Below are 18,899 nucleotides of genomic sequence, written 5' to 3' on the forward strand. Positions count from 1 at the left end.
TTTGATGGAGGTGGTAGTTACATACATGGGTACATTTGTCAAAAGTTACCAACTTGTACACTTCAGACCCCCTGCACTCACCCTCCCATCAAACCTTTTTTTCATTCCTACTCTAGGATCCATGCAGGGGTCGGGGGTGTGGGGACAGGGTGCAGGACACTTCCTCCATGATCAGTTTCCTATACTTTCCACTTTGGGCTTTCCTCCTTCCTTTCTCCTTTCTTAGGGAATTTAGCTGGTGTGAGGGTTGGGGGAAATTCTTCATCAAATCTACTGTGTTTTCTTTGTATATAAGTTCTTCCTATTTTCCTGCAGGGCCTAGACTTTTGAAATGCAGAAGAAAAGAAAAGAATCTTTGTTTCCCTCCTCTGAGTCCTCCCACTTAAAACAAATGAGCATAGAACCATTCTGTCTGCTGTCTCAGTGGGGGGAAGGGTTGCTGTTCATATTTTTAAGCGGCTATTTTACTATACAAAGAAGCTATATGAACATTTTTATACATATGTCTATTTAAACATGTGAGGAAGTGAGGAAACGTCTGTAAATTAAGTTGGAATTTGCACATTTCTTAAGGCTCTTGATATGTATTACCTAAATGTTTTTTCCAACATAACTTCAGTGTCTTTAGCTATGTATTTTTTTCCCCTTTTTTATTTTTAAAAATATTTTTATTGAGGTATAGTCAGTTTACAATGTTGTGTCAATTTCTGGTGTACAGCACAATACTTCAGTCATATAGGAACGCACATATATTTGTTTTCACATTCTTTTTAACCATCAGTTATGCATTCTTAAAAGACTGTGAGAAGCTGGAGGTGGGTGGGATGCAGTTAGGATAATGATATCTACAGCAGATGACTCAAGAGTTATATGACTGTAACACTTTGCATATAGTTTACTTTGTTCCTATTTTCTATCTCATTGAAAAAGTTAAAATTTTTCACTGTCACAGATAAAGAACTACAACTTTTTTCACAATTTTGCATGTATTTTTTTTACATTCTGATAATTAGTAAATTTCCCCCCAAATGCAGGTATAGTGTCAATAGTGTCATTTATCATTGCTCAAGTAAATCTGTTCAAGTGTTATTTTCCTATGAACTTCATTGCAACTAAAAATACTTTGAGAATTGAGCTATCTTGGAACAATTATAGAATTACTACATCCAAAACCAATTCATTATCTCCTCAGTACCTTCATAATGTCCTGTGCCAACTCTATCACAGTATTTCTCACATTGTGTTGTGATTATTAATTACGCGTGTGTCTTTCCAAGAATGACCCTTAAGCCTTTATGCCGTACGTTGGACCAGCATTAGCGGCACAAATATAAAACTGCTCAGACCTTCTATGATTCTCTATATCTGATTATCAGGGTAAGTAGGCAGACTGTATGCAGGGCAGATTCCAAGAGGGCTTCCTCAGAATAAGAGCTGGCAAATGAGAGGTTGTATCTTCTATTGCTCTTGGCCAAATGTGGGTGTTATATATGTTAATGAAGACAGTGGAGATCAAGAATGGGGAAGTATCCTAGCAGGTAGCAGTTGGATTAATTTTGGAAACAGCAAGTCACATGTAGCAAGCAGGGTGAATTTAAAGGAGTCAAGATAAGATGGACAGCTTTTTTTGTTTGCTCAAATTTTCATATTGCTTTATATATTGTTTGTGAAACAGTTTCCATTATAATGCATTTATAACCAAAAATTTCAACTGATTACAGATTTGTTTTTCACTTATCGAACACATAGTTGATGATCTTGAGGGGGAAAATACATCAAAGGCACATATACATAATTATAGAAGTTCTTGTTACACATGTTGCTTGGGAGATATTTATTTATTACTTTCTTGTTTTATATTTTTCCTTCTTTTTAAGTTCTTTCTGCTTTTTTTTTTTTTCAGAGGGGGGCAACAGTAACTAGGTTTATTTATTTATTTTTATAGATGGTACTGGGAATTGAACCCAGGACCTCCTGCATGTTAAGCATGCACTCTACCACTTGAGCTATATCCTCCTCTCTATTCATTACTTTTTACATATTCTAAAAGACTTTCAGTTGAAGACAAATAGATTCAAACTGGTTGATAAGCTTCTGGTGGTTGAGGTCCTTCATTTTATTTTTTGTGGTAAGAGAATACAAAATTATTAATGTTGAATTTCTCACCATACATTCATCTAAAAACACAGTAAAAAAAAAAAGTGCCAAAACCTCTTGAGTTTTCTGCAGATATGGGTAATGGTCCTGAGGGATGAGACTTTGGCAGATTTCCCATCTGCATTGTTTCCCCAAGTGACAAGAACTTGAAGACAAAGCTTTGCTCTGTTCATTGGTGGTTACAAGTTACAGGACCCACTCATTTTGCCTATGTGATGTCTGGTGCCATAGGTGTGCCTTGATGACTCTATTTAAGAGGTCCCTGTGACTATTGGCCTGTGGTTGATGGGTGATGAATATGTGGATTTAGACTTGGAGTGCTCTGAAAAAAGACTCTTCAAATTTAGGGCAACAATCGTTGTCCCCATTCTGATACTCTGTGGTTAGGCTCACTCTCATAAGTAGTGCAGCAGAGCCAGCATCAGAAAACTAAGAAAATTGTCCAACACAGGTTATGAATTATCTCATTCTCATGAAAGAATTTATATGCTTAGTAACATGTAGCCCTCAGAGGGAATAGGTTAATTATGGAGCCTAACATGATAGGTTCCTGTGAAACTTAGGGGATTGGAATGGGGTGTTTCAGTGATCTACTGTGGCATAACAAAGCACTGTAATCTCAGTGATATAAATGAAAACCCATTTTATTATGCTTCTGTGAGTCAGGAATTCAGACAGAGCGAAGCAGGGATACTTGTCTCACTCAGCTCTTTGATGCTTCAGCCCTCATCTGAAAAGACTGCCATGGCTGAGGTTAACTCAGATGTCTTGGAGTTGGAGGAATCACCTGGAGGTTTCTTCACTGAAACAATCAGTCCCTGAACTGGGATAAGTCAAAGGCTGTATCCAGCTGGGACTGTTGACGGGGAGTGCTTACACGCAGCCTCTCCACGCGGTGTGGGTTTTCTCAGAGCATAATGGCCTTAGGGTAGTTCATCTTTTTACGTGGTGGCTCAGGAATCCAAGATTGAGTATTCCAGAGAACAAGGTAGAGTCAGCATGGCCTTTGCTAACCTAGCATCACTTCCGCTATAGTCCATTTGTCAAAGCAGACACAATTCAACCAGATTGAAGAGCAAGGTACTTAGACCCCGACATCTCGATGAAGGGAGAAATTGCAATTTAAAAACAGTCACAGAGGGGGAAGTGGGCGGCTAGGGATAAATTGGGAGTTCGATATTTGCATATACTAACTAATGTATACAAAATAGATAAACAATAAATTTATATTGTATAGCACAGGGAACTATATTCAATATCTTGCAGTAACTTATAGTGAAGAAGAATACGAAAATGAATATATGTATGTTCCTATATGACTGAAGCATTATGCTGCACAACAGAAATTGACATAACATTGTAAACTGACTATACTTCAATAAAAATACATTTTTTTAAAAAAGGTCACAATGTGTACTGCCTCTTAGGATTTTCAGGATTCTTTTTGGACCAAGTTCATGTCTCATATAGATCTGTATAGTGTATAGTGAGTGCAAGGGTTTCTGTCAAATTTGAGGCTACCAGTAGTCAAGGATTAAAGGGGATTTGGTGGACTGTAGGGGTAAGTATGTGATACAAAGGACTTCAGTCCACTAAAACGTAGAGGTGGCCATGAAAGTTCAGCAGGACTCTTCTGTATTCTACCCTTCTGTAACTGGGAGTGCATGACTCGAGATCTCTTTCTGGCTCTGCTAGTTAGATGACTGCTGTCTTCCTGCTGACACACAAATATGATCCTTTTACTTCCTTGCTTACAATCCTTTTAAGGATTCCCTATTACCTCTGTGATAAAGTCCAAGGTCATTAACATTATATTAGCCTCTTCATGATCTGATCCTGACCACTGAATGGTCAGGTGCTACGCTATCAACCAATATGTGAAAAGCAATATTTATTGAATTATTGAGTTCAAATCCCATCTCTGCTGGGGCTCGTTAATTTTCTAGGGTACAAGGGAGAACCTTTCTTCCCTCAGTTGAGGGCAGTCCACAACAAAAATGGCCTTGTTTCCACTGGTTTCTCTGTTCAGCCAGTTCATGAGGGCCCAAGCCTGCAGATGCGTCTTAATTCTGGAGTCGATGCTCCCCTCTGTTCTTTTGTCTTTTGTACAGATGCTAGCCCACTGGCCCTGACTCCTCTGACCCTCACAATAAATTCTTTCTCAAGGACCCTGTCCTTTAGGGCAGTCTGTCTACTCTTGGTTAGGGTCTCCCAGTCCATCTCACCCTTTTTAACAACCTTCAGTCTCAAAAAAGTGAAGAAGGGAGCAAGGGGCCTTTGAACAAATGATGAATCCACAGAGACTCTTTCACATAGATAATTTTTGAATGTCTAACTCTGCCCAGCAGCATCTAAGGTTCATATGGCAATCAACATGTGTGCCTGACACAACTTAACCTGTTCATAGGATTGAGCCCAGGTCCTGATTCAGCCCAAATATCCTACTACAATTTCAGGGAATTCATGAATCCCTTGAGGTGGGGTTGCTGGATAAAATATAGATGCCCAGCTAAATTTGAATTTCAGAAGAACAATGAATAATTTTGAAGTATGTCAATGAAATATTTGAATGGATAATGTACAGATAATTATGCATTTTTTGTGGCAAGAAGTCCAAACAGCCTCAAAAGTTCTGTGTCTAAGAACTTCTGATGAAGGATTTGCTGAAGGAACTGATGTGTTTGAGTGACTCAGGATGAGTGGTTAAAACTATTGCATGCAACATATTTGTCTTAAAAAACTATTTGTTGTAGGTGGAGGGTATAGCTCAGTGGTAGAGTCCATATTTAGCATGCATGAGGTCTGGGGTTCAATTCCCAGTACCTTCTTTAAAAAATATCCAAACAACTACTTGTTGTTTATGCAAAATTAAAATGTAAGTGGGTATTTGTCAGTTGTTTTTTTTTTTTACTTGCTAAATCTGGCAACCCTACTTTGAGGCCAACACAAGTTTCTCAGGTTCATGAATTACAGAGTAAGAGCTGGTACAGACTGATAACAGGACTGTGTGTGTTTCCTTCTTTCGTACCAAACTATTTAACCATTTAACATTGAAATACCAGGGTGAACTAGAAGAACTCCTAATCCTTTTAGCTCTAAATGTCAGCACATTACTATTACCACTGTTATCAGGTTTTACATTGGTTATAGAGTGACTATCAGCTTGACACTGTCATCAATTACGGCCAGTCATTTCCTTGTTAAATTCCTAGAGCATAAAGACGTTGTATTAAGTTCTTGAAATCGCAGACACGGAAAATTAAATTACATAAGTAGCAGATGTTCAGGCTGAGGTTATAAAAGGGAGTTGAAACAAGTACTCTCAATTGTTCAACAGTCTTCCGAGGCTGTGACTAGAACTAGGCGAAAAAACTGAAATCTTCATTTCTGTTTTACCACGAAGTGATATCATACCCACCATTTAGTCCTTTTTCTCTCACCACTATTTGTAATTGCATAATCAGGCTAACCTTCCTACCAAATTCTTCTAGAGCAGTTCTTTTTCTTTTTTTTCTTTTTTTTTTTTCTTTAATTCAGTTTGGAAAAAGAAACAGTGAAAATGGTTACACAACACAAGTCTCCCTTCCCTCTTGATCTTTAGTTCCTAGGCCGAAGGTTCCCAGTTTGGCTTATGGGCCGGAGTCTAAGGAAGGGTTTCCAGAGTAACGTGAATTTCCTGAATGCATAATTTTCCATAGAGTGATAATTGTGCATCCAAACTTCTACCTGAGCCTCGAAAGGGTCCGGCCTCAGAACTCCCGAGGCAGGACTGGCTGACAGGAATGATGCGCCTGGTGACTCGGAACGGAATGGTAAAAACCTGTTAGTAACCCGTCCCAGCGAGAAAAGTTTCCCCCATCCACCCAACTCGGGCCCCCTAGGAAAGTAGGTTCTCCGTGGGCGGGATCACGGCTCTTTTTCTTCCCAAGTTTCTCGCCTGCCGCATTCCTTCCCTCCAGCGCGTCGGCGTGCGCTGACGTCATAACGCCGCACACGTAGTCCCGCCCCTGCAGAGATCGGCGCTGGGACGGACCCGGGGTGCTCTCAGACCTGGAATGTGAGGCCTCGGCCCCGCTGACCTCGGCTCCCTGCGCGCTCTCCGCCCCGGCCTGCGCTCGCTGCCGCCGTCCCTAGCTCGCCCGGAGGAGCCAGGGCGGCCGCGCCCTTCTGCCGTGTGCCCGCGTGGCCGCCACCGCCCCTCCGAATCCTCCGGGGCCGCAGAGGAGTTCGCTACGGAGGGAGGCGGGGGCCTTCGGGAGGAGGAGGAGGAGGAGGCGGAGGAGGCGGAGGAGGAGGGAAGGAAGATGGCGGCCGTGGAACTAGAGTGGATCCCAGAGACTCTCTATAACACCGCCATCTCCGCTGTCGTGGACAACTACATCCGCTCCCGCCGAGACATCCGCTCCTTGCCCGAGAACATCCAGTTCGATGTTTACTACAAGGTACGGCCCGTGGGCCTGCTCTCCGCCCTCCTGTCGCAACCCCTGGGGCCGCACCCCCTTCCACGTCCGCGAACCCCCGCTGTTAACCCCTCACCCCTCGTAGCAGGGTCGCCTCCCGAGACGTCTGGGGGCGGTGTCGGGGTGTCCAGTATAGAAACATCCCGTCTGGTATACTCTCAAGCTCTTGGGCCTTGATCGATAACCTCTGCCTAATGAGTCTACCCTAACCCTTTTGGTGTTCCCTCTTACGTTGGGGCCCCTTTGGGTAGGCCTTTTGCGTGAACTTCCTCTGTTGCGCCCTTGTCCCACTTACTCCTTCCCTAGTAGCCTATTTCTTCGGGGTATTTTCTGCCCTCTCTTCCCAATTAAGTGTTAGCATCAACTGGACTTTTTGCTTTGCTCTTTTCCCCTCCTTCCTACTTTTCTCTTCTCGCTACCGTACTTCCCAAATATCTTTTTCTGCTTCGTGTTCCTTCTTTTCTCCTTTCTCTTCCTAGTTGGGAAGGAATTGAGGAGTTATTGGAAGTAGCCTTGTGCGTTATTCGCATATGCAGTAATGCTTTGGTTTTTGTTGATACTTGGGCTTGAATGGGAGTTTTTGTTAGTATGGGAGTGGTGATCAACCACTCGAAAGGAAGGGTGGAAGTCGTTCCTAAAAGAAAAAAAAAATTTAGGATTTAAATTATGTTCCTGTATTTGAAAGTTGTAATCTTGCAGCATTCCTAAATCCCTGAACAAAAAGTCTCCAAGTCACTCTCCAGGGAATTTCAAGGATAAGTGTATTTAGACGTGGACAGTTTTGCAGTGTTTAGAGAGGGAGGAGAACTTTATGGACTCGGAGCCTCCCTTTTCCTCTCCCCCATATTTGAATGTTGAACAGTGGACTTATTATTCACTTCTCTTCGCCTTGAATCGGCGTGGATAACTTCTGTTCTCCAGTAGTAACCCATGCAAAAGTTGACCAGAAGTAAAATATAATTTGTTTTTTTTAGTTCTGAATACTTCATCTTGATTTGTAATTTGGGTGGAACATTGTAAACTGATATTTAACAGATGTGTATGTTCTTGTATATGTAGGGTGTTTTATGGCAGTTGCTTCATTGGGAAGATTGCCGGCTTTCTCCACCCCCGAATATTTTTTCAGAAAGCAGCTGGCTTGGTGCATTCTACTAAATCCAGCTGCTCTACACCAGTCTGACAATTAAATTTTTTTCCCTTAGGTATTTGGAGAATATTCATTTTGGCCATTTATATTATTAACTTGGGGGAAGGGAAGGTTGGAGAATAATCTCCCTTCATTCCAAATCCCTTTGATACATTGACTTACTTTTGTGTCTAAGGAAATTTTGTATATTTGAGATTCATTCCTCCCAGGAAGGATGAGTTGAATTTCTTTCTCAGCCTGGGAAATTGCAGCTTTGTGTGTTTGCTAACCCTATCCATTTAAGTAATCTTTTACACTTTTTAGAGAAAATCATTGGGAATTTAATCAAAGTACATTTGGCAATTGAATCCCCAGAAAGTACTTAGATATCTTTTAGTAACTTTTGCTTCTAATTGAAGCTTTTCACTTGAAGATTATTATTAGTGAGTCTGAACATATGGTGCTTTTGTCACATTTTCTGTTTCAGAGTCCACAAAGCTTTAATATGGCTTCTTTTTTGGTACACTGTTACTCCTTGATAGTTGTATGTCAGGAATATGGCACTGTGCTAAGGTGAAGGAAGGTATTTAACATGTGCCTGAAACTGTAAATGATTTTACACAGTTATCTTGTTTATTCCAATTAAACTGTGAAGTGGGGTATAACCCTGTTTTATAGGTGAGAAAGTTAAATAATTTAAGTCAAGGTCTCATACCTAGTATTTGGTTCCTGTGTACCTTGCTTTCTTGCTTAGAAAGATTTTGCATCTTGAGTTGGTAAGTTATTTTAATGAAAGACATTATAGAACTAATTTTTTATTTGATTTTGTCAAAGTAGGTAAAGTGAAAGTCAATCCCTGGACCTCAGTTTTTCGTCTAATAAAAATATAAGAAGGAATTTTTCTTGCTTTTAAGCATTGTTTCACCACATAAATGTAAGATACTTCTTAAACATTTTAATACATATGAATATGTGATACTCATTTCTTGCCCAATTTGTGAAAATTTTAAGAGGCTTATTGTTTATAGTTTCTAATTTTCTCCAGTTTAGAGCCAGGGAGAAACTCTTAATCAGATCCTTCCAGCTGTCCCAACTTTTCATCAGTAGGTATAGTCAAAGATAAAAGTATAGTGTTTGTGCCATTAAAAATTGCCCCATCTCGATTCACCATAGTCCAGTGTCACTATGTTAATTTTTGCCAGTAGCTTCAGGTGAAGGCACAGTCATAAAACTTAAGGAGATGGGGTTATGGAATGCATGGGAGGTGAAGAAGTAGGCATGCTGACTGCTCCCTAAGAAGGGAAGGGAGAGAGGTATTGGTATGTAGAAAGGGTAAAATGTGAAAGTTTTTATTGTTGTTTAAGAATGAAAGATGTTAGAATATATTTATTGGCTAAATGACAGAAACCAAAACAGAATGAGAGGTTGAGTATACATGAGATGGGAAATAAATTATGGGGCAGAGTCCCTGAGTAGGAGCATTAATTAATGAGCCTTGTCCCTTTCTTCACCATGAAATTAAGTTATCAGTCTTAAATTGGAGTTGGGGAAAGAATACTTCTTCCCTCTAAGATCAGATGGAAGGAGTTAAAAGACATAAAAGACATACCATAGGTAAATTTGTAAAGAATGGTTGTTAGAAATTAGGAGGTAAGATCATCTGCTGAGAGTAAGGGGTAGGAGTGGTGACTTTTGGGTAGAAGGCTAAACAGAAGTTGGAAATGGCTGCTCAGGTATATAGACAAAGGGAAGCTCACTAAAAATATGTTTTTATAAAATTGACAGGAGAAACAGATGGTTCAATAAAGCAGCACCCTACAGAATGTCTTGGAATCAGAATGATTTTTGTCCAAGGGCATTCAACGGTTTAGGTATAGAAGTGGATTAAGTGAATGGAAACAATTGTAAAGTTGTATGCCAAGTGAAAGCAAGTGGAGTGAAGGGCTGGGTTCTTCAAAAGAATGAAGTTTATGATCATTTCTTTGTATTGTAACTGCTGAATGGTCTGTTTTGTGTCCTCTTCCAATAACAGAGTTTGCCATAGAGTTAAGTTTTGACCAGGTGAAGTTTTTCAGTAATGTGTTATATTTAGTTTGGGGTTTTAAAAAATTGTTACAAGTCTCATGCTCAAAAACCATAAATTAATACCTGATTTAGTATTGAGCTGAATTAATTTTTTCTTTTTCTGTGTTTATTCCTAATTCTTATATACGCCTCAACTATTATTCTGATAGTCTTTTTAAATTGGCTGGTAACAAGTTGAAAAAAAATTCTTGCAACATATTTGACAGCCAGAGAGTTAATACTCTCTTCACATAAAAAAAACTCTTAGGATTGATAAACTGAGAGCAAAAGCTTCAGGAGAGGGTAGGGCATAAAAGAACACAAATAGCCAACCATACCGTGTGTCTGGATGTGAAGATAATGTTATAAATATGTCAATTCATTTCAGTTTGAGCTGTGAATTTATTACAACTTGAATCCAGAATCTCAGAGTTTCACTGGGTATAGGAAACTGGTTAAATATGAAGTGTATATGGAGGAATTAATTACATGAAAATAAATGAGCCAAGAAAAATTTTAAGATGTACAATACTTAGGATAGTTGAGTATATTAGAAAGCTATGTATTTTCAAACAGTATAGTATTGGCACAAGAATAGCAGAGGGAAAATGATTTATAGAACGTATTAGACAGTATAGATAGAAACCAATGCATATTTAAGAATTTGTTGGGGGAGTATATAGCTCAAGTGGTAGAGTGCATGTGTGGCATGCAGGAGGTCCTGGGTTCAATCCCCAGCACCTCCTCTAAAAATAAATAAAAAATAAACCTATTCCTCCCCCCTTAAAAAAAAGCCCTAAATTAAAAAATTTATTATATAATAAAGTTATGAGACAGTGCTGTATTTTAAATAAATGGAGGGAAAATTGACCTCTACTTCACACTATAAACCAAAATGAATTTCAGGTGAATTAAAGATTTAAGTATGACAAATGAAATCATAGAAGTATCAGAATGAATTATTGGGTCAGTATCTTGCAGTGGGAAATGACTGAAATTGTTCTTTAAAGAAATTATTTTTAGGGTAATTTACAAATTTTAAAAATGTCAAACATTATACAAATAAATAATGTGAAAGGTGAAGTCCTCTGTTACTCATCTTGCCAGCACTGTGATGCCATCTTGGCTTAGAGAAGGCTTTTCAAAGCATGAAACCAAAAACCAGCAGGAAAAAAGAAATCGATGTTTTCAAATACATTAAAAAATAGGGAAAAAGTTATAAGCATGTTTTTAAAAAGACTGTGCAAATGGCAACATTTGTTAGGTAAGGGGTGAATTTCCTAATACAGAAAGATCTATTACTAATCAGTATGTAAAGGACAACCAGCTCATTTCTAGATGTGAACAGCTAGCTCATAGTGGAGGAAAATATGAATGGCCAGTAAACATCAAAAGGTACTTAAATGAAATGCAATGTCAAGCTAAGTAAGTCATGAAAAAGAAAATCTGGAGGACTTACACCATCAAATATCAAACTGTAACAATTAAGATAATATGGTACTGGCACATGGGTAGACAAATAGACCAATGGAACAAAACGGAGAGTCCGGAAACAGACTTGACACACGTATACTGTCACCTGATTTATGATAAAAGTGACACAGCAGTACAGGGGAACGGAAGATCAAATCACTGGTATTGGTCAATTTATTAGGGGGAAAATTATCATGATCTTACCTTACATCATACAAAATTAACATTTTTGTGTAGATTGCTGATCTAAATGTGAAAAATAGTTTTTTAGGAAAAAAGTTTCACTATGTCTGCAAAGATTTATTAAATAGGATAGAAAATGAGCTAAATATAAGGATAATTTGATAAATTGGACTTTGTTAAGATCAAGAACATCTATTCATCAAAAGATACCATTAAAAGAATGAAAAGCCAAGCCACAGAGTGGGAGAAGACAGTTCCAGCATATATATCTGACAAAAGAGTCATCTTGCATGTAAAGAACTAGAAATTAAGAAAAAAGATTATTTTAAATAGAGAAAGAACTTCAGTTGATATCCCAAAAGAGGATATTCAGGGGTCAATCAAACATTTGGAAAGATGCTCAATGGCATTTTTCTTCAGGGAAATTCCTGCCATACTGTACTTTCCTCTGAATGACCAAATGAAAAAAAAAAAAAGGTGTTTTGTTGGTAAGGATATGGAGCAATCAGAACTCTCATAGTGGTAGTGTAAATTGATGTACCAGTTTGGAAAATTAGCATTATCTACTAAAATTGAATGTATACCCTATAACCCAGTAATTCCTCATCAAGATATATACACTTAAGAACGTTCATAGCAAGACTATTCATAATAACCAAAAAGTAGAAACTATCCCAATGCCAATCCATTGGAGAATTTATAAATAAATTGTGGAATAGTTGTATAGTGGAACATTTTATGATGAAAATGAATGAATTGCAACTGTTAGAAACAATATGGATGAATCTTACAAATGATAGTGGAAGAAATCAGTCATAGGAGTATATAACAGAAGCTCCGAGACTTTCTCCCTTCACAGCACCTTTAGGCCAAAAGAAATACCTAACAGTTCTGTTCATTAAGTAGTTAGGTACTAACAATACTTGTATCCCAACAACTTAAGAGCCATTAAAAGAATAATGCACAAAAATTGAAAGAGAAAGAAGTATTTTACTTCATTCTTAAATAACCGCAATTACTTATTAATGTGATATGTATGTTGGGCATTATAATTCTCAAATTCTGAAGTCAGACTGGACACCACCATTCTCATTTTCTGTCCCATAATGATTTTTGCACATTATTTTTATCATAGCAACCTCTGAAAATGCTGCTTCACAAAGAGAAGACATCATTGAAAAGAATACAGCAACCTAGTATTTGGCATGATATAATACAGATGTTGAATGTTGTTTCTTTCAAACTTAAAATATCTTGGAATGCCCCGGGGCACCTTGTTGCAGTTTGGGAAATGTGGATATATAGTGTATGATTCCATTTTTATAAAGTTCAAAAACAGGCAGAATGAATCAAAAGTGTTAACAAATCAAGAGAGGTTACCCTTGGAAGATAGTGCCGAAGCAGGGGGACAAGGGCAGATGTCTGGGATTCTGATAATACTGTTTCATAATCTGCATGTTGGTTATGGGTGTGTTTGCTTTGTGAAAATTTGTTGAGCTTTACATTTTATTTTTCTTCTCTATTATACATTTTTAATTGAAGTATAGTTAATACTCAGTATTATGTAAGTTACAGATGTACAGTATAGTGGTTCACAATTTTTAAAGGTTATACTGCATTTGTAGTTATAAAATATTGGCCATATTCCCCATGTTGAACAGTATATCCATATAGCTTATTTTATACATAGCAGTTTGTACCTCTTAGAGCTTTACATTTTAAGTATGAGTTATGTACTCACCTATATGTACGTTATACTTCAATAAAAAGGTTTAAAAATTTTAACATCCATCACCAGATTGTCATGGTTTAATGATTCAAATCACTCATACCCTTTAACCCACAATACCATTAAATTTTTTTTTTCAACAGGAATTCTTGTTGAGTGTGCATAAAATTCTGTTCAGGGATGTTCAGTACAGTATTGTTTATGATGGCAAAATTGGAAACAGCTATATGCTAATCAGTCAGGAATGGAATATCTTACTGCAGTTAGAAAGAATGAGAGTGCTGTGTATATTGGGGTAGAGATGCCAGAGCACATCAAACGGAAAGAATAAAATCATTGTTATAAAGTAGTATGAATAACAGTTGTGTTTGTTGTTGTTCTCAAATGGGGGAATATATGTGTGCATTTATGTATGTGTTGAAAAAAAGAATCTAGAGGAAGACAAAACTTTAATAGTGTTTAGTCAAGGGGTAGGATTGTATTCAATGTAAACTTTGTACATATATTCTCTATTTTATGTTGCTTGGGTTTTTATGAGTATTATTTTGATAGAGAAAAGAAGTAAAATTGAATTTTTAAGAATAAGATATCTGGGTTATTTACTAAGAGGGGAAATAGCCTAAAAACTGATACTGTAAATATTAGTGTGACTAAAAAATAAATCCAGGTGATTGGTTTAAAAGAAAAATAGATAATTCAACTAATTAAGTAGTTAATTTGACTAGCTAGCCAAATCCGCAAACGTGAGCTAAAGCGTATACTCTCAAAATTAGGAATGAGAAAGTAAGAAAACAATCATAGATAAAATGAAAAGGAGGAAAATAGCTTTTTAATTGGTAGAATAGCTTCTTTAGATGTAGAATAGCTTTTATAACTCTCTGCTAATGGGTCTGAAAACCTTAATGAAACTGTGTTTCTAAGAAAGTACAAATGACCCTAAGAGAGAAGTTGATACACTAAAACCGTAAAAGAAATTGAGAGATTATACTTCTCCTTTTGTCCTCTTGTTACCTCCCTCAACAAACAAACAAAACTCCCACCAATTTTAGACAGTTTCTTGTGTATATTCAAAGAACAGTATATTCAAAGATACTTAGTTTGTTCCAGACCAACCTAATTCTTTCCAATTGAAAAAAGAAAGAGAGAGAGAGGTTAACATAACACTGATACCTAAACGTAAAAGAGCAACAAAAAGTCTCTGGAGAACATTTGTGAACTATGGGGCAAAAATTCTAGATAAAATGATAGTAAATGCAAATCAGCAAATCTGTTAGTGTAGTTCATTATATTAATAGGACAGACGAAGGGTACCGTCATAATGTAAAAATCTTACGTCTCTTCCACTAGACTTTTTAATAAAGAATACAGATTAACATTATAAACATACACCTAATTAAAAGATAATAAACATATCTAAGCAAAAATGCTTATTGGTGAAACACTTAAAAGCATTCTGATTAAAATCAGGACTATAATGTATTTTCTAGTATTAGTTTCATTAACTTTTTTTAAGTAAAGAATTTCAGACTTATTTCCGGAGCTATATACTACATGTTTAATATTCTTGAAGTGCTGACCAATGCAGTTAGAATAAAGAAAAGTCCAGCAAAGTTTACTGAAAAATTATAGCAGTAAGATAGTTCAGTAAGAGGGATGATTATACATTTATAATTAAAAACTCAATAATTTTTCTACACACAGTTTGGGAAAGAATATATTTTACTGTCAAAGGAAAGCATGCCATGGAGTAAATCCAAAAAGGTGTACAGAGATCTAAAAGTCTTTAGTAAGTGTAGAAGAAACATATTTTCTTCCTAGACTGGAAGATTCAGAGCTTTAAAGATACTATTTCTCTCTAAGTCCTGTATCTTGGAACCAAGTTGAATAATTTAAAGATGCGTAATGAAAAAAAAGCTTTTAATTTACATAATGGAGAATTAAAGTTTATGAAACATACTCAGAACTCCTCAAACCAGTAAGAAAATAGGGCCAAAAAGAAATGTGCTGTCATGTTGAGACACTTCTTACCCAAATACAGAGATCACTAATACGTATTTAGTTATATATGGCTGGTTATCACTGTTGGTTAGATTTTACATCTAACTAGTTTTTGTTTTGACTTTCCATTTGTATCATGGTAGTATCTTCCACTATTAACACAACCAAGCTATCTTGAAAATTATGCCATTGACCCATCAAGTGAGAGACAGAATCTGAATATTAGGCATAAGTTCATTCTTCTAATGATTGGGGGAAAAACTATTAATTTCTTATTTACTGGATGGTGGATCTAGTACTATCTTTATATGAGGACAACATATTTAAAAGTTAGGAAAATGTTGCCCTCCCATTTGAGTGTTAGCTGTTTCTTGTGCTTTTAAGTAATGTGAACATGACGACTTAAGCTTTTGGCTTACTTACCAATAAGCAAAAGACTTTGTCCTGCAAGATACAAATAATCATATGTTGGTCAGTTGTATTTTTTTTCTAAGTGTGACATAAAACCAGTGAGTGTAGAGCAGCTGAGAAATGAAAATGTTACAAGAAGCAAGAAATTTAAATGTTGGTTTACCTCCAGAAGAAAGCATTTATTTTTTAAGTGCACATTACATTAAAGTATTTCTGTGGTACTTGCTTTAATCCAAAAATATATAATCTTAGATCACAATGCAGTAAAATAACAGATAAAGGACATTAAATGTAATATATAATGTAATATGAGACTAAAGGAAGGAATACCAAGTTACATTCCATAGTGAATTTTTTCAGAGCTGCGTTTCAAATGAATTTTGAGATGAGAGAACAAGAATAAATGTATCTTACATCTGCATTACTGTTTTTAAAGGGTCATTCTCTTTTTTTGGAGAGGGGAAGTAATTAGGTTTATTTATTTATTACTTTTGTTGGAGGTACCGGGGATTGAACCCCAGGATCTTGTGCATGCTAGGCATGCACTCTACCACTGAGCTATACTCTTCCCTAGATACATTATTGAAAAAAAAAAACACACACACAAAAAAACCACTTCATTATGTAAAAAATTAAACAGAAGTAGATGGAATAGAATAATGGACCTCCGTGTGTCCATTGCCAAGCTTTAACAGTTACCAGTTCTTGGCCAGTCTTACTGCTGAATCTATTCTTCACATTCCTCTTTCTGTAGTATTTGGAAGCAGATTTAGACATCATATGATTTCATCTGTAAATATTTTAGTTGCCACCATACTATTACAACACCTAAGAAAAATTAACAGTAATTCCTTATTGTAACTAAATATCCAGTCATTCAAATTTTCATTTGTTTTAAAGGTTAAATGTGTATATATTTTTACAGTTTGCTTGTTTGGATCATTATCCAGATAAGATCTGTATTTTGGCTGTTAGTTGATTTATCTCTTCAAGTCTCTCTTGATCTGTAGTTTCCATCTGTTTTTTTGTCTTTGCAACTTACTTGTTGGAGAAACAGGATCCTTTTTCCTGTAGGTACTACAGAGTTTTCCATGGTGGAGTTTCCAGTGATCAGCATATAAAACGTTTTTCATCATCCCTTGTAGATATTTTAGCCTTTGACCTTGTGGGCACTTCCATGGTTTCATTGGTTTCAGACCAGTTTTTAAAGCCAGATTCTGGGTTTGGGATCTGTAAATAGGCTAGGTAGTATGAACTTGGACTGTATACTTACATGAGTCCTAGGCTGGGGGTTTCAGTTTTTCACAGCGGACTTTTTGCTAAGGCTGTGGGAGATGTTCTGGATCTTTTTTATTCCTGGCTTTAGGCAGTTAGTTCAGCACCAGGTCCCTTTGCTTACAGGGATCTGCTACCTGGGCTCCTTCCTATCTGGTCTTTGCGCTCTGGTCCACAACTGTTCAGAGGTGTAAAACTATTCTGTTTTTCTTCCTTCCCGGCTGTTTTTAAGTTTGTGTCTTCTTAATTTTTGGCAGCTGTGGAGTTTTGCTCTTGATTTCAAACTTGGCTGTTTATCCAAAAGTTATTTTGTGATATTTTTATCCAGCATTACTCTGTATTTGGAAAGGGGCTGGAAGGTTTTTATCTGTTTATCCATGCTCTCTGCCATATTGCCAGAAGCTTTATTCCCATTCCTCTTCAAAACTCGGCTGAAGTTCTTCCTTGGATTAGTATTTTATTTGGGTTTCTAAAACACTCTGCCTATCTTCACTGTATAATCTGAACATTATTTTTCTGCTTTGACAGCTTCTAAATTTTTAAAATCACAGAACAGTTCTTACTGTCTTTGTATTCCTGTGGTGACCATAGTTAACCACTTTATCCCTCAATCCTAGTACCATTTGATATTTATTAAATTAAAAAAACAAGTAGGATGTTCCTAGCTGTAATATTCTTGCCTTAGATGTTTAAATCACAAAGATTAAACAGGTTCAGTAAGCTGGGAGTTTTCATGTAGTGAATATATATACCAGGGTATTTCGTAAAAGATTAGATGTTAAATTAGGTAACACCTATTTTTGTCTATAAGCAACTGTTATTTAGAATTTGTTCTTGATTTTTGCATTTAGCCGGCCCTTTATATTCTTCATGACTCTGGTTTAAAGTTTGCATTCAAATTTGTTCTCAGAATTTATTCTATGGGCACTGTGTCAGTAGAGAACAGGACATGAGGGCCTATTAGATGTATCTCTTAAAGGTGTTTGCAGTCTGACTAGAGAGATAATAAATAATTATGAAATCGGGGTTTTTTCTTTAGTGTCACATTCATAGATGAATTTGGGCAATTTTAGTAAATAATTGTAGAATATATTAAATACTTGATTCTTTGATGGTAAACTGCAGAGGTATAAAGTATGTCTTGACTTTTTTGTTTCTTCTAAGGTTCTGAGTTCTATGCAGAGTAGAATGCTACCAATTTGGATTATGCATTCAGGAAATATTGAATGTATATCTAATGCTAGTCACTGTGCTTGGTGTTGGAAATACAGTGGTGACAGTGGTCACCTCATAGAGTGTGGAGTACGATGGAGTGACATGTTTAACAAATTATCACTCAAGTGAATGTATGTATGCATGTCTTGATGCACCTGTGGATGAAAAATACAGTATGTCGTGAGAAAGTAGAACAGGGAACAGAATTTAAATTGAGGAGTCTAGGGAAAATCTCTTTGAGGAAGTGACATATTAGCTGAGACCATTAGAATGAGTTACAAATTAGCCAGGCAAAGGATCCTAGAACCAGTGCTTCATGTGGAGGCAGCAGCCCCTATGCACGAAGTCGTGCGGTGGGATAGCGCTAAAGGAAAGCTAATGTGGGAACAGGGGGAAGGAATGGTGAAAGATGAGGTTTAAACGATAGGCAGGAGCCAGATGACTTGTAGGCCACATTAAAAATTTTGAATTATGTGCACGTTGAGGGTGCTATTAAAAGGTTTTAAACAAAGAGTGGCATGAAATGATTCACTTTTTCAAAAATTCATTCAGGCTGCTGTGTGGACAGTTGATTAGAGGGGGCGGGCCAAGAGTGATAATGGAGAGACCAGTTCTACCAAACATTTGCAATAAGTAATCCAGGTGAAAGATGTGAGAGAAATTTTATACCACAGATGTACTTTTTGTTGACTGTCATTCCAGGTTTTTTAAAAATGTGTGTGTATAATTAAGAACAAAAAAGGAATTATATTACTCACACTTTTTGAAACTTGTTCATTTTATATACCATGGTAATTTTCCCTTGATA

At 36.9% G+C, this 18,899-nt stretch overlaps 1 protein-coding gene across 4 annotated transcripts in view; it reads left to right on the plus strand.

Moving 5' to 3' along the window:
* The window catches only part of APPBP2 (amyloid beta precursor protein binding protein 2), a 101,733-nt gene that overhangs the window by 39,213 nt on the left and 43,621 nt on the right, over positions 1-18,899 (plus strand). The window contains exon 1 of one of the 4 annotated variants that reach the window (XM_072940289.1): positions 6,156-6,599. The exons of the other annotated variants lie outside the window; for them this stretch is intronic. Within the exon in view, the coding sequence (XP_072796390.1) occupies positions 6,462-6,599 (138 nt within the window). The 5' untranslated portion in view covers positions 6,156-6,461. Of the gene's footprint in view, positions 1-6,155; positions 6,600-18,899 lie in introns of those variants that run through there. 4 annotated transcript variants of the gene reach the window in all.

This window comes from Vicugna pacos, chromosome 16, assembly GCF_048564905.1.
Source record: "Vicugna pacos chromosome 16, VicPac4, whole genome shotgun sequence".
In the NCBI taxonomy this organism is placed as follows: domain Eukaryota; kingdom Metazoa; phylum Chordata; class Mammalia; order Artiodactyla; family Camelidae; genus Vicugna; species Vicugna pacos.